This window comes from Thalia democratica, chromosome 2, assembly GCF_965202585.1.
Source record: "Thalia democratica chromosome 2, ktThaDemo2.hap1.1, whole genome shotgun sequence".
Lineage (NCBI taxonomy): Eukaryota > Metazoa > Chordata > Thaliacea > Salpida > Salpidae > Thalia > Thalia democratica.
The window spans coordinates 41,422,775-41,439,970 of NC_139166.1; the positions used below are offsets into that span (position 1 = coordinate 41,422,775).

A 17,196-nucleotide genomic window follows, 5' to 3' on the forward strand; every position below is an offset into this window, starting at 1 on the left:
TGATTTTATAATATGAACTAATTTTTACTGAATAAAATATACACATTTTATAATTAATGATTTAAAAAAGTATTTCAAACTGTAAAATTTAAATATATTCAAAAATTTTTTACTTAGCTTAACAAAGAAGAGAATTTTCAATCGTTTTTTTTATTTTAACAAATGTTATTATTTATTTTATTACTATATTTATTTCTTTTAGTTATTTATTATTTTACAAATTTTACAGTAGTTTTAAACTTTTACTAAAGAATATCTTCAACAAATTAAACAATAAGCTTAAAGTGCAAAACCAAAATCACAGAAGTAGAAATATTTTAAACTATATTGATTGAACATACATTTATGATCGGTTATAAAGAACTAAATTGACAAACTACAAAAATCAATCATAACAAATACTTTAAATAAATTACTTTATGAAAAATCAAAAAAAAAAAGTTCTGAAGATAAACTAATTAAAGTTTTATGTTCAAATTGTAACAAACTTTTCTTGCTGAACAGCAAATTGAGAAATGCCATCAGCAAATTTATAACTATTCCTTTCTTCTACACTCATCTGCAAAAGAGCTTGCGCTTGAGAAAGTTTTAGTAAAAAAGTTTTCTTTTTCTGACATCGAATAAGTTGTTTAGTTTCTTCATTTTCTTCTTCCGCTTTGTACGCACCAGTTTTCTTTAACTTATCCTGATGGAGCTTATGTTCAGTCGTCAGGTCGTGATGCCACTGACCAACGTAAAAGTTAAGTGCAAACTGAAAAATAAATAACCTTTTTTGTATTTGATTATTTAACAAACTAAAACAATAACTTTTTTTTAAGTTTAACTTGTTATGGATTTTTATTATGCAGTTTTTCCAAACTAATATATATTCTCATGCTATCTAAGCGCTGCCAAATTGCTAAAACTTGTACTAAAGTATAAAATTATTTTTGATCAAAGATAAGGCAATTATTATTAATCACCACATAACTTAAGAAACTGTTTTTTTTTTGAATTTGTTTTTAACAAATAAATACTTACTGCAAGAGCATCATCCGCTTTCATGTTGTTTCTTAGGTATCCAAGAACGAGGCATTGTAGCTTTTGTTTCAAAGTTTTTGCTGCTAAACCTTTTTTCTGTTTAATTTACAATGGTTCAGTTAAACAAATTAAAAACTGAAAAGAATAATAGAAAAAAAAATAGGGATTTTAGTACGTGTGAAACAAAATACTATAACACTTATTTATAATTTTATTATTATAAAACACTATTTTTTTTTGTCTTGTCAAAAGTTTCCGTTAATGGAAAATATAAGTTTTGAATCAAAAAGAAACTATCAAAATAACTTATATAAATTAATAAATTTTTAAAATGTAAATTTATTATTTTATTCATTGCTTTTATTTTTAATAAAATAAGTTTTACTCTATATCAAAAAATTTGCATTTTATTAAAGTTTTATCGATGTCCAGCTTTATATATATAAAGCTTAAATGTGAAAATGTGTACAATTATTTCAAATATTTATAAAGTTCTAAAGTTAAAAAGTTTTAAATTTTTAGAAAGCTTATTTTTAGTTAACAAATAACTAATTTCTAAAAATTTGACACATTTTCTTATTTTTTTATCAATTTAAATTATTTTTATTTGTACAGCTCTGGCGATTTAAATCGCCAACTATTGTTAAGAATAAAATTATGGTAGGTTATAAGAAAAAAATACATATATGGTTTAAACAGTTGAACAAAGGTATCGATTCAAGTTGAAGACTCATGTATTGAAAATTACATTTATTGAAAAATTTATACAGTTACTGAGTTTCACCGCGAACGGATTTTCAAACTGTGATTCTGCATGAAAAATAAAAATGACAAACCATGCAAAAAATTTTGTTAAATTTAAAAACCTAAAATAATAAATTTAAATAAACAAGTTATGGCAAAACATGTTGTATAAATAATAAATACTGCTTAACTAGGGTTTTGTACAGAAACTAAAAATAAATATGAATATTGAAAATTTTGAAAAAAAAGTTAAATCAAAATTTGTTAAACGCTGTTTACTAGTTAAGTTGTTATGTTCAAGTTTAGAATTATATCACTATTTGGTATAAAAATGGCTTAAATTTAAATAGGCTTATTTCTAAAAACTCAAGTGATTATTAAACAGAAATGCAAGACTTTTGTAAAATTAATATTAATGTAGATAGAATTTAAATGCTAAGAAAACAGTAAAACTTATTACTATTAAAAGTACAATATAAGAGTTTTCTAGTGATCTTTACCAATAAAACTAAATCATCTAAAAGTAAACTTAATAAAAATATGTTTAAATATAGAATTAAAACATTTTAATAACGACGGTGAGTACAAAACTTATTTAGAGCACTCAATATATTTTTAAATAGTTGATTTATAAAATGTTGTTTAAATAGTGCAGGCATTGAGTAATTATCTAATTCCATTTATTTGCTGTGCAATATGAAGTCTTTCAGGTTGTATAAGGTAAACATATTTAATATCGTTTATAATATTTTTTAGACTTCTAAGCTAGATAACTATCTCTTATTTGGTGATTTTGTTAGTAATAGGTTTTACTGTTTTCTTAGTTTAAATTCTCTCTTACTTTTAACGAAAATCATACAGCTCTGTTTAATTAGTTTTTAGAAATAAGCCTCTTTCAATTTAAGCCATTTTTGTACTAATTAGTGATGCAATTCAAAACTTAACATAACAACTTAAATATTTAACATATTACAAGGCTGCCACTCGTTTTTTCAAAACATTTTCCAGGTTTTCCAAATTTCTTCCAGGTTTTTAGAAGTACATATTTTTGGGTCTATTTTTAGTATAAACTTAAGTTTAAGGTAAGAAACTGTAAGGGTTGTCACTCGTTTTTTCAAAAATTTTTCCAGGTTTTTCAAATGTCTTTAGGGTTTTTAAAAGTACACATTTATAGGTCTATTTTCAGTTTAAAGTTAAGTTTAAGGTAAGAAAATGTGTTAAATAGTATAAAAACATTGAAAAGATACTGTAAAGCTACTTTTAATATGTATTTTAATAAATAAAAATTTTGATGAAGATAAAAATTTTATATTTATATGATAGATATTTTGAGCCAAATCGAAATTTCACTACTGAGCATGTGAAAACTGTTAAAATTTCAGGTTTTTTTTTGCCTAAATGGTCAAATTCCAGGTTTTTCCAGGTAAAGTGGCAACCCTAAAATTATAATTCATTTATAGTTTTTTTTAAAACTCCTTTATTCATATTTATTTTTAGTTTCTATACAAGAAATTCTTAATCATTATTTAGTATTTAAAATTTATACAACATGTTTTTCCACGATATTTTTAAACTATTTTTAACTTTATAATTGAACAACAATTTTTGCATGGTTTGTCATTTTAATTTTTCATTGCAGAATCACAGTTTGAAAATCCGTTCGCTGTGAAGCTTAGTAACTGTATAAATTTTCAATTAAGTTATTTCAAAAACCAAACTTCATCAAATATAATTTATACAATACCTTATACAAGTTTAAATACAAAAATTTTTTAAAAAATAAACTTTTCCACTTAGTTTTTAAGTTATCGTTTATTAACCTTAATGTTAGAAGTTTGTTCCTCATTTTCTTCATCTTCTAACTCTTCTTGATTATCGACATTTTGCATGTAACTTTCCTCCAGTCTTTTCAACAACTGTTTGACTTGTAGCGTGGCATCGCCTGCTGCCGATGTGATAGCATCACGACGCAATTTTGCAGCAACAACACCCAAGTAATCAAGTGAAGCAACTCTGAGCGACATTTCTGTTTGCTTGTTGCTAAACTTTAATACCTGTTAAATTAACACGTATTAAGTTCAAGTTAAATTTTATTATTAATTATGTTTTCTGTAATTAATATTCTCAAATGTACTCTATATATACTATATAAGCTAAAAATATACTTATATAACTCTTATATATTAACTATCAAGTATTTTTTTTATGTTTAATATTTGATGTTTTTTGAATTAAATGTTTACTCAACTATGCGTACTTGCGAATTAAAAAAATTAACATTGATTAAAAACACTCTATTAATTTAAAATATAATACAACTATACACTGTACTAGATTGAAACAATAAAATTAAGCGATTAAAACGATGTTTTATATAACAATATCACTTTAAAAGTGTACCATAACTTATACTTTAAGTATACGTTGACAGGTATAATATTAATAAATCACCTATGTATAAGATCTACATTTGAAGAATTTTAACTCTTTAACTGCGATTTTTTCAAAGGAGCAAGCATTCGCATGAGCAGATAAAAAACGATAAAATTAAATTTAAAAATTAAATAAGTATATATCTAAATAAAGACACTTTGTAATCAAATTTATTTTGTTTGCACAATTCTGGTTTCTTTAAAAATATAGAGATAGCCGCTAACTTAACGAGATAAAAAGCACTATTACAATAATGAGTTATTTTAAATCTACTTGTCTCATATTTCCTAGCACAACCTCTATTATTTATTAAATGTTCTGCAACTGAAGACCTTTTAGCTGCGTTTTTTGTTGCGGTTATCTTAATTTCACGTTCTTTTTTTTTTCAATGAATTTTAACACGCAAGCAGGTAAATGTTTATTTATCCTGGCCGTTGGGCCCAACACTTGCTAACATTTTTGTATGATATTTAGAATTCAAAATTGCTTAAGACCTGTCTTCACAGGTTGTCTACATTAGATACGATGACGATTGTTTAGTTATATCCAAACAGAAAATGAAAACGAAGCTATATTTCGAAAATTAAATTATTTACATAAAACATTTTCTTTGACTAGAGAAGTGGAAGAGAACAATTAACTGCCATTTTTAGATATATTGATAACAAAAGATAGAACAAATTATCTAATGAATGTTTATGGGAAAACAACATTTACTGGGCAGTACTTGCACTACCAATCTTTTTGTAGTAAGAAACTAAAACTAAAGTTAATAAAATCACTATACCATAGAGCCTACAACATTTGTTCTAAAGAATTCCTTCATTTTGAGGTGGAGAATAAAATATATTTTGATAAAAAATGAATACTCACCAGAATTGATTAAGAGGGTTATAAAATCAAATGATAATAACCTAAACAAACCTAAGATATACGGACCGGAGCCGTTCCTAGCAGCTTTGAAATTACCATATATTGGAGAAACATCACGTATATTTGAAAATAAAGTAAAATATTTAACAAAAACAACTTACAATCAAGTTAGTTCAAGAATTATATTTCTCTTAATACCTTTATTAAAAGTGCAGTTGTAAGATCCGATACCAGACCTAAACAATATTTGTGTAATATAGAAAATTTAATTGCTTCTGCGAAAGAAGCTATATTGGTCAAAATTCGAGGCATTTCAAAACAAGGATAAAGGAACATTTACCTGCTTGCGTATTGAACAAGAATCTGAAATAAATAAGACAACAGCAACCAAAAACGCAGCTAAAAGACATTCAGTAGCAGAACATTTAATAAATAATAGAGGTTGTGCTAGGAAATATGAGATATTTAGATTTAAAATAATTCATCTTTGTAATAGTGCTTTTGATCTCGTTAAGTTAGAGGCTATCTCTATATTTTTAAAGAAACATGAACTGTGAAAACAAAATGAATTTGATTACAAAGTGTCTTTATTTAGTTAAATGTTTCACTTTGTTTCCGTTAATAGTATTTTAGTTTAACTAACTATATATATTTGTTATTAAAAGCAAATCCTACTACAGACGAAAACGTACAAAAACATCTAAATCATTCATTACATTATTAACGACGATAACAGTGCATATCAAAATAAAAACTAGTATTAAACTGTTAATTACTAACAAGTAGCCTTCCTAATACCGTTAACAACATTTCAGAAGCGGGCCATTCTGGCTTGTTAACGGTATTTAATAAATCATGAAGAAAGTTTTCAAACAACGGTCGAAAGTCTGTATCATCACTTTTGCTAGTACACCTATAAGTATAGTATGTATCTATTTAAAATTCATTTAAATTCTATTTCAAAACCTCATCTATGAATGATAAGAGATATAAAATGATAAAATGGATAGAATAAGATTGTTTAAATTAAAAATTACAACCATAGATATAAATACTTTTTATAAAAAAAATTTAAAAAACATAAAAGTACTAGTTACTTTTTAAGGAAGGATCCAAGAAATGTCTGTGCTGTATGTCTTGCTTGGTCATAACTGCTTACCATTTTTATCTCATTTGCCTGAAATAATGGTACTTGTATGAAAATAATAAACTAGCTGCAGTAGCAAGAAAAATACTTTGAGACTATATTCATAAAAACAATTTAAAAAATTAACTACATCAAAAATTTAGTTGCTTAAAAAACTAACAGTTTCCATTTCTGTGAAAATTTCAGTATTATCAGAATTGTACACATCGTCTATCAAATGCTTTTTAATCGGCTGTGGTAATTTAATGATTGATTGTATCATGTGCAAAATGAGAGCTGTAATCATTTGAATATATTGTAGATTACTTGCTTCTTTAGATTTTAGTTTTGAAGAAACATGCTCCTCTTCGTCATCTGAAGAGTTAACAGCTTCTTCTGCATGCGTCAGCCTATATTGATAAAAACAATATTAACCAAAATCTATATTTACATAAAAATACATATAAGTATAAATATTTGGTTCAGTAAAATATCAATACTTAATTATTTAAGTACTTGAAACTACGAAGATTTCGCTTGCTAGTTGGCAAGCGTGACATGGATTGAAAAATTTCGTCCATGATGTGCTTACGATGCTTTTCATACTTAGAGAACAGGCATGTAGTAAGTCTGATAGCTGATAATTGAATTTCTTTAATATTTTCAACAAAAAACGTTGACACACCAACAGGTGCAATCTGTGTAAATTAAACTTCGTTAAACAACTTTTTTGTAAGCACGTAATAGTAAACTGTAGTTTGTTTTAACTTAAACAACCTGATTAAACTTCATCAACTTATCGGCTAGAAGACATATATTTAAAAAAATTTAAATAATAAACGATACTTAATAAAATAATAATAGGTATTTCAAAATACGTTAAAAATAATCATTTTTTAAATATAATTCATATAAAATCTAGAAAACTATAAGAAATTAAGGTACTTTTATTACAGTATCATCAGTTAGTGGTTGTAAATTAACAAGCTCAGTCCAGTTTTCAATAAGTTGATTTAATTTGTTGTACAATGAAAGAATCCGTCTGTTTTTAGTTCCTTTATAATGAGCACGCCTCATTCTTCCACTAGAATGCGTCATTTCTGTTTTCAGAAGAAAATTATAAACTTAACACAACCTAAAATTTTTCTCTAACAGACTTTACCTTTTTTTTTACTCAGAGGAGATTTATACACAGGGTCATACTCAGGGTATACAGTATTGTTTAATTGGTTTCGCATAAACTGAGCCAATCTTTCCATGACTTCGTCAATGTAAACCGACTTGCTCATGTTTGGTGCCGTCATAATATTCATAGCAATCAGTGAAGCTTCAGTAGAACAATGAACCATTTCGATTTTGCTCATTTTTTTATCGTTTTCATTACGATTCTAAAATGAAAAAATGTTTCCTACTGGTACTACTAATATACAATTTTACAGACAATGTTATATATTTTTATGTTATAATTTTTTTCATTAATGACAAAACGTTATATTAATAAGTTTAGCATAAATATAATTAAAAATAATACAAAAATTATTGAATTATTACTAAATGTTTTTGAAAAACTTCTTCCAGGTTTTTAAAATTACACGATTTAGGCTCTATTTTTAGTTCAAGTTTAAGGTAAAAAACGGTGTTAAATAGTATAACGACATTGAAAAAATATCTTTAAGCTTTTTTAAATGTGATTTTTAATAAAACAAATTTTTTATGATCACAAATTTTATTTATTTATATGATAAGTTTTTTGAGTCAAATCGAAATTTTACTACTTAACATGTGAAAATTGTTAAAATTCAAGGTTTTTCCAGGTTTTTTTTGCCTAAATTGTCAAATACCAGGTTTCTAGGTGAAGTGGCAACCCTGCTAACAATAAAAAAGAAACCTCAAATAAAAATTTGTCATAAAATAAAAAACAACTTTAGGTAAAAATTATATAAGTGTCCGCAAATATACTATGAAATAGTTTATCTACAAATACAAAATGTTCATTCTATAAGTAATAACAATATGCGAAACAAGAATAAAATGATAAACTATTTTAGTTCTTTATACTTCTATTGTTTAACGAAAAAACATTACCTCTAATAAGGGTTTCACCTTTATTCCTGCCCTTATTACGGGTATAAGGTATGTTAGTAGTTTAACTGCTTTTTTTCTCGGAATCTGTTTGAAAAATATTTAGCATATTTTATAACAAAAAATTAAAATTAAAATTTCATAATCCAACCGGAAAATAAAAATAAAATTATAAGTAAAAAATTAGCTGGTTAAACACAAAAAGTAAATATATTACCAAAATAAAATCATAAATCAACAACGTACCAATATTGAATCAATAAAATGATTTTAATAATGTTTAATTAATTAAAATAAATTTTGTTAAAATTTAATGTTTAGGAATTAAAGAACTGTAGAATTATACTTATAGTTATTTTTTTAATTGATAAGTTTATGAAATAACTACTGTCAATTGTTTAAAACCAAATCTTTTCTAACAATTGTTTTTTTTTTTTTTGGTTATTTTATTTTTACAAAATAGTTTAAAACTTATTTTAGCTACAGTTTTAAGACATTTTTTTAATTACTTAAGTCTCTTATTGCTAAAATACTTTGTATTGGATAAAAACCTGGTTTAAGGTTCCTTTATCTTTCAACTTTGATGTTTCTTCATTAAGCTCTTCTAGTTTTTGTTTAGAAATTAATTTATATGGGCGAATACTGTACTCTTTATTTTCATCATTTGACATGATTTCATTAAGCAGTCCTGCGTCTAACGCATCAATTTTGTCAAATATTCTACTAATTAACGATAAAACTTTATTGTGTGGTCCAGCCTCCTCTGAAATTACAAAACTTACAAGTTATCATGGTAGTATAGTTTCTCAAATATTAATTTCATACACTTAAGAACAAAAGTTTAAATATGTAACACCAAAATAAAATTTTAGACAGGCAAGCTGTCAGAAATGCAAACCAGATTGTTGAAATCGAGATTCAACTTGATTTCTTCTCTCGTTTTTTCTTTCTTCCATAATTCGACGATCTTTTCTACGCTTCCTCATTTCTTCTTTCCGTTTTTCATTTTCTGACTCATTAGCACTCTCTTCGCTTTCTAATTGAATCAAACCGGGAATTTTCTTACGTTTTTTTGCAGCAACTGTTTATTTGTAATAACAAACCTCAAAAAAAAAACGTCACTAAAATTTAATTACTTGTTGAGTTAAATTAAATTACTTGTCAATATTCACAACTCCAATGTTTCAGGTTTCTTTAATGTCAATTAAAGTAGGTTGTATAAAAAATGTTACGTACAACTTTAACTAAAGTTCTTAAAACATAGACAACTTTATTTGAACAAGCGTAAACAAGATTTTTACGAATCCTAAAAGTATATAGAAAAAAAAAAAGATAATGGTGTAAAACGATCAAAGTCATAATTACAATCTTTAAACTTCGGTGAAAATAATTTTAATTTATTAAATTCTAATAAACAATGAAGCTAACTTTTACAATCATCGCCAGATTTAAGTTCACGTTTTCTGTTCTTAATTCGATCTTCTACTCGTTTATAAGCTTCAAAACCTTTACTGTTTTCATCGTTGTTAAATTTTGTATGATCATTATGTGAGATTGACGCTTGATATGGCTTAGGTGCTGGTTTTCTATCACGAAATCTCCGCCCTGAAAATTATAAAATAATTTTACTAGAATATCACGAAAATTTAAAATTATAACTAAAACTTTATAACTAATATTTTTTGTAGACAATTTTTTTGATTTAGAACTAGAATACAAACAATTAGAATTTTGTGTTGAGTTGAAATAAGGATGAAAAAACACTTAAGACATATACCGTTTATTTATTTATCATAGCAGATTTATATTAAAATGCTTATAGTAGTAAATTACTACAAACTTGTCTAGCTACGGTTTTGCCAAAAGTTTTTGTAAATTACTATCAGGTATTCTGAATTTTTTCCAGGTTTTTAAAAAGAAAGTTTTTTGGTCAATTTCAGGAAAAATTAAATTTAAGTTAAAAAAAATGTCTTCAACAGTATACCAACATTGAAAAGATACTTAAAAAAATGTTTAGCTTTTGAGATTAAGTCTTATTTGAGGAAACTTTGTACTTAAATACATTTTTTTCAAATCGTCTTTTGGCTGAAAGTTTATAACTTCACAAAAAGTTAATCTATTTTTGTTTTTGAGCTAGATACTTCTGTATTCATCAAACATACTTTGAATAATTTTAGAAAGGTTACAAATTTATTTTTTAAGTATCAAAAAAAAAAAAACTTTGTGACAATTAGCGTAAAAAAAACCGTTGATTTTGAAAAAAATAAGTGTTTATTAAAATCAAAATAACTTAAAAAATTTAGAAAGTATAAAAAAAAAAATTTTAAACTAAGTAAGTTTGTAAAGATTTGTTAATAACTGTAGTTCTAGTTGGCACATTATATACGGAACCTAATAAATTAACCAAATTTGATCTCAAAAACTACTTGAAATTTTGTTTAACTGTGAAAAATGTTTTGTAAGTGAGATAAAATTTTTCAAAATAAGTCCTAACGTTAAAAATTAAGTAAGAACTTATTTTATCAAAACAAAAATTATACAACAAAATTACAAGTAAACATTTTTTATAAAATTCAAAAACTTAAGAATTTTAAAATAGTGTTCAAACTTCATGATAACCTATGATTTTTGTTCAGGTTTCTAGGATATCTAATGATTTTTATTAATACTAAGTTTCATGGGTTTTCACTTTAGTTTTTTACTTTACTATTTTAACGATAGTCCAAATTCTATGATATTTGGTTACACTGATCAAAATTGAATCTACTAAAAGACACACATATCTTAGTTATCTTCAACGACAATTTAAGTATTCATAAAACGGATACAAAAAAATAGACTGTATTCAATAAGCAAGTACAGTAACCTCTCGCATCTTTACGCACTCAGGACGTTACGCACTCAGGACGTTACGCACTCTCGTTTAGTTACGCATTTTAGAATTCTAAAAAAATTCAAAAAATAAAAACTATATTTTTTTTAATGTTGCACAAACTAGGTTTATTGTATATTTTTTTTAAATATGTTTTTAAATGCTAACTCACCTATATAAAACTCACCACTAACCTCACATATATATTTAATAACATGCAAGACAAGTTTATCCTTATGTGGGCAAAGGTCAAATTAAAAAAAGTTGTAGTAACATAAACAATTTTTATTAAACATTTTTCTTATTTTTATATATTTTTGTTCAAAAGAAGCACTACAGCACCAAATGCATATTTTTGTAAAAGGCTATAGAAACAAATTTTAATATAGACACCAACTATTGTAAACAAATGCTTAATTTACTAAAAATATATAACAGAATACATTTAATTTTCTCTAAATTCATTTAAGTACTTTCGTAGTAAGACTCATCAGAAATAGTTTCTTACTGAACTGGAATGAATACAAATTGAAATAAAATCATACTGAAGTTTAAAGTTTTAGATATAAAATGACGTAATAATCAAATGTTAAAAATTAAATAAGTGCTAATGCAAAACACATTTGGTATACTAATTAAACAATCTAAATAAACAAGCGATAAAAATTTAAATTAAAACTATGCTTAAAAATAAAATTTAACAAGATTTGATTATTACGTCATTTTATATCTTGAAACTTTAAACTTCAGTATGATTTTATTTCAATTTGTATTCATTCCAATTCAGTAAGAAACTATTTCTGATGAGTCTTACTACGAAAGTACTTAAATAAATTTAGAGAAAATGAGATGTATTCTGTTATATATTTTTAGTAAGTTATGCACCGGAAAAAAGCTGTTCAAATGCTTAAATATAAATTGAATTTGCTAAGTAGAATAGAATATAAGTGTTTAGTATCAAATTATTCACATATAAATAAAGATATAGATAAAATCTACTTATTATTAAAATCTGTAAAACTTTTCTATTAGTATTATTATTTTATATTAATTCAAATCCTTCTTTTAATATATGTATAGTTTTATCTTTTTTATTAATTTATATACAAAGTAAACAAATTGTTTAAGTCCCCAGTCTGCTTTTAAATAGAAGCAATATCAAAAACTAGCCATTATAATAAATATATTTGGTACCTCTCGTATCTTTACGATCTCTTGTATCTTTACGCATTTTTTCTGTGGACACAATGTGCGTAACTAAGCAAGAGGTTACTGTAGCTTGTTAATATACTTTATTATGTCTTAACTAGGTATAACCGTTTGTAATAATTTTCACTTATATGAAAACATCAACTAAATTGCTGCATTACCAACTTAAATGGATAATCATTGAAACTAATCTTAACCAAACAAAGTTAGAGAGAAGTTTTTAAAGATTTTTCAAAAAAGAATTTCAACTTTTTTCTCAATAAGTTTAGAACATATTTACTTTAAAAGGAAATACAAATTACAAAATTTTGTAATTAATGAGTTTTAATGTCAGATTTCATACTAAAACAGTTGCTTTTACTTTCAAATATACCTTGTTTGTCTAGATAAAGATTTAACGTCGAAATACATTAAGTTTGACAAAAAATAAACAAGAAGATATAACTGTAACTACTATTAATAAATTTATGAACTGAAAGTGTACGTTTTAAGTTTTTTTTTTGAGTATATTTTATTTGATCGTGAAAACACAGTTAAAAAGTTTTAAAACAAAACAAACCTTTTATTTCAGCAAGAGGATTTATTACAACAGCTTCATAGAACTTGCTATTATTTGGCCATTTTGCTTTTAATTTTGTACCTGGAACAAGTTCATCAAAACTTTTAACAGCTTTTTCATCTGTATACAACAAGTCTCTTAAACTGTAGATATTTAGTTCCTCTTTATCAGCTTCAAACCTCACTCGAACTTCTAAAGTATTAATGAAATAAGCAAAAGCAGAAAACTCAAACAGCTTCATTCTTCGTTTACATAATTATAAAAACACATATAAATCAAATTACTAGCCAAATACAAAAAAAAAAGTTCGCATAATTTTACATAATACTGTAAAAACTAAACTTTATGAATAATAAAATCATTTTAAAACCTATCAATTTAGTCTAAATAGCTAAAAACGAAATATTAAAAGAGTTTTACAAAATTTTACATTTAGATATAGTATACTAAAATTTAACAGCTCTTTATTAGTTCATACATAAACCTTTTTCTTGCATAGCTTTATTTTTCATTTGAAGTAATGTATCAAAATTCCTCTATTTAAAACAAAATAAACAATCATCATATCATAAAACTAAAAAAAAATTATCAATTTTTTAACAAAGTCAAAAAAACGTATTTCACTTATCTAATATGTTATATAATCTAACACATATCTCAACTAAGTAAAACTAACAATGTAAATATACTTCTTATTTTTGACAAACTGATATTTAAAAACTGATTTTAAAAACAAAACTACTTAAATGCAAATGTTTTAAGTAATCAAAAACAAAATGGTTAATGTACACTTTACGTCGCACATTTAAAAAACGAATTATAAAAAATTACTTTTTATATATGTATTTGAATAAAATTGCAATGTTGAAGGACTCAACTTCTTTAACACTATTCGTATTTTTACTTTTGGCTCATCTGACATTTCTTAATAACTTTGAGTTTTTTGAAATATTTAAAATAATAATTTATACAATCCTGCAAAATTTTGCAGTTTTTTTATGAAGTGTAGTTTAAAGTATCAGATTTTGAAAAAACAACTTAATTAATAATAAAAATACAGGATAAAAATCCAGTTTATAGTTCTTAAAACACTTTTCAGTTGTATCTTTTCATGTGAAATATACATTTTTAAACATAACTTAAAACTAAAAAAAACTAAGATGAAAAAATAAAAAAACAACAAACAATTTTAATAGGCATTCCAAACACAAAACCATGCTAATTCTAAAAACTAGTTTTGAAATTTAAAGCAAGGGTTTCCTAAAATACTTTTTAAAAACACCCCCTAAACAAAAAATTTAAAAATAACTACCCCCTCCTACATTTATTAGATAACTTAGCTAGTTATTAACCCATTAGCTTTTTTGCCCACTTTAGGAAACCCTGTATTAAACTAATATAAAATATAACACAACTAAACACAAAAAGTTAACAAAATATTTTAAACCACAAAACAATTCAGTTTATTAAATGCTTTCTAGTTCTTTTTCGTAATCTAAAAGACAATTTAAATTTTGCTATAACTCATAACAAAACTCGAAAAAACAAATTTTTGTAAACTGGCTAAAAGTTTAAAAAAACGGATAGGAAATTTTAAATTAAAATATAATAATTATAATAACTTTTTTCTTACAATAGCTTACAATCCACAATTTTTAACTAAAGAAATTATATACTTAATATAAATTTATTTAAATATGTCAAACTTACATAGTTAATATAATTTTATATAGCAAAAACTTATATAACAAATTACACTTTGAAAAATTTATATTAATAAAAAATTTCTCTTTTTTTTGTGAATATACTGAAGAAAATAAATAAATTTATGATCTATTATAGAGAAATTTTGATTTAAAAACGTCAAGGAAAAAATGTAATAATTCAGAATTAAGACTCTAAAGGTAATGTTATTTTAAGGGCATAGGGGGGTAAACACCCTGTTTTGGTTTTTGATCTTATTTCATTTATTTATAACTTTTAAACACTGAAAAACTGTTTTTTTAGTTTATTTTATATATAAAATATTTGTTTTTAACTTTTTAAAAATTCTTATTGACAAAATTTTCTAAATGCTGCAAGGAACATTTCCTGAAAATTTGAGGTAGTTAGAAATTTTTTTCATTTAGCCTGACTGGGACCAATTTAGCCTGACATTTTTTCAAAGTAAGGAAAATCTCTTTTAGAAGTCATTTTAGATATTGATGGGTCTTAATTAGTGATGTACCGGACCCACATTTTCGGGTCCGACCGGAACCGGATCCGGACTTTTTTTCAAATTAGAGTCCGGCCGGAACCGGATCCGGACTTTTATTTACAATTAAAAATCTGAAATCAAGTTCTTGAACAAAATTCACTAGAAAATAACAAAATATTGAAAACTAAATCAGCTCAAACTCATTCAAAATCTAAAAGAAAACTAGCCTGAGTTTTTATAAAAAACTAAACTAGCATGAGGCAGTTAAAATTCCCAAAAATTTTCAAATTAGCAGGGTTGCCACTGTTCAAGTCATTAAAACTAGCTAGAGTGAGTATAAACAAGCCTGAGTCAGAATGAGGTTTTTAAAAACTGAAACAAATACTTTAATCTAATAATCAGAAGAACAGCTAGCAAAGGTTGACAATTTGGTAGTAAAGTTGTGGACTGATTGTGGTACACTTAACTTATTAGTACTACCCATCATGATTAAATCCTGACTTATTTAATTAATATCGAACAAATACTAAATTCCAACTGAGACTACTTTCTATAATCAGACACGATAGTTTTGAGTGATGAATCTTTTATATAAAATACAACAAGAAATACTAGCATATACAAAATTATTAATTACTTTGGTAACACTTTAAAAACTGGAAGCTATTTAAATCTATATCAAAAGACTTAAAACAAAAAACTAAAAATTAAATAAAACTTTTAGTAAACAAGAAACTGTAAAACTTTTAATAAACTATTAAACTATAAACCTGGCTTAAATATTTAAACAATTAAACACATGTTGAAATATTCACTTTTAAAACAAAACACTACTTACAATACGCATTCACAAAAACGTTCAAGATATTTTGTTGCTTCAAGCTACACACCAAACTAACTAACTGCTTACATATAAACTGCCTGTCATGTTCTGATGTTTTGTTGCATCAGTATTTAGTTTGAAACATTTCGTCATATGATTCTCATTGACTTGCACATTCAAACGTATTAACTCTAAATATTCTCTGAGCTCAACTTTAAACAATAAATAATGCAAGTATTCATTCCAAAGTTTTCAATTTTACAACATATGTAAAGAGTTGCATTTCATAAAATGTTTATTTCATAGTTTAAATGTAAACAAATGGAAATTAGTCACGTGTACAAAATGAGCCAATCACGGTAGGTGTTTAATTTTAACTAACAAAAATGACTCTTATTAATTTACACAGGGTTTGTTTTTGAAAAAATACTTTTCAGTATGCTCTTTTTTACTAACTAGATCCGGGTCCGGCCGGATCTCTGTTAGGATCCGGCCGGACCCGGACTTTTTTTTCAAATTAGAATCCGGCCAGAACCAGACCCGGACTTTTTTTTTCAAATTAGAATCCGGCCGGAACCGGATCCGGACTTTTTTTTCAATTTAGAATCCGGCCGGATCCGGATATCAGACAAAAATGGCAATATCCGGCCGGACCCGGATAGTGAGTCCGGTACATCACTAGTCTTAATTAGTACTATCATAGTCTCCGAATTCAACTAGCTTTATCTCAAAAACATTTTGAGCTTTTAAATCTGCAAAAAGCAACTCATAGCTTAGTTACAACTCAATTAAATAAGACTAAATTGTGAAAAAGGTGATTGACCCCCCCTATGCCCTTAACATAACAGATTCAGTGATAAGTTTTAAAATTAGTGTTATATCTATACTAGTGTAAAAATTTAATATACATTACTAAAGACAATTGTTCAATTTAATTAAGCACTAAGTAAAAACATTATAACCAGAAGATTTATATTAAAACAACGTGCATTGTCTTGTTTTATTAAAATTTAAAATGAAACGCTTACACGAGTATTGAAATTCAAACAAACAGCTAAGTTGTTGAACTAAACTTTAATGTTTAAACTGTATTTTTTATGAATTTTCATAATTATGACGTATATAATCTACTCAAAACAAAACAATGAAGATTCATATTAAATTTTTAGAGATTCAACAAAAGGTTTTAAGCATTTATTTTTACAAATACTGACTGATTTTGTCTTAAATAACTAAATCATTATTTAGAAATAAATTC

The 17,196-nt window shown here is 25.2% G+C and overlaps 1 protein-coding gene across 1 annotated transcript in view; it reads right to left on the minus strand.

The window, feature by feature from the left end:
- Positions 1-17,196, minus strand: part of LOC145829887 (nipped-B-like protein) — a 47,916-nt gene that overhangs the window by 12,886 nt on the left and 17,834 nt on the right. Inside the window, exons 10-23 of the mRNA XM_082937762.1 lie at positions 12,919-13,110; positions 9,707-9,883; positions 9,177-9,359; positions 8,830-9,041; positions 8,282-8,365; positions 7,359-7,584; positions 7,142-7,296; positions 6,713-6,894; positions 6,378-6,606; positions 6,168-6,247; positions 5,851-5,983; positions 3,585-3,818; positions 1,021-1,116; positions 489-751 (exon numbers count right to left, since the gene is read on the minus strand). Coding sequence (XP_082793888.1) covers positions 489-751; positions 1,021-1,116; positions 3,585-3,818; positions 5,851-5,983; positions 6,168-6,247; positions 6,378-6,606; positions 6,713-6,894; positions 7,142-7,296; positions 7,359-7,584; positions 8,282-8,365; positions 8,830-9,041; positions 9,177-9,359; positions 9,707-9,883; positions 12,919-13,110 — 2,446 coding nt within the window. The remainder of the gene's footprint in view (positions 1-488; positions 752-1,020; positions 1,117-3,584; positions 3,819-5,850; positions 5,984-6,167; positions 6,248-6,377; positions 6,607-6,712; positions 6,895-7,141; positions 7,297-7,358; positions 7,585-8,281; positions 8,366-8,829; positions 9,042-9,176; positions 9,360-9,706; positions 9,884-12,918; positions 13,111-17,196) is intronic.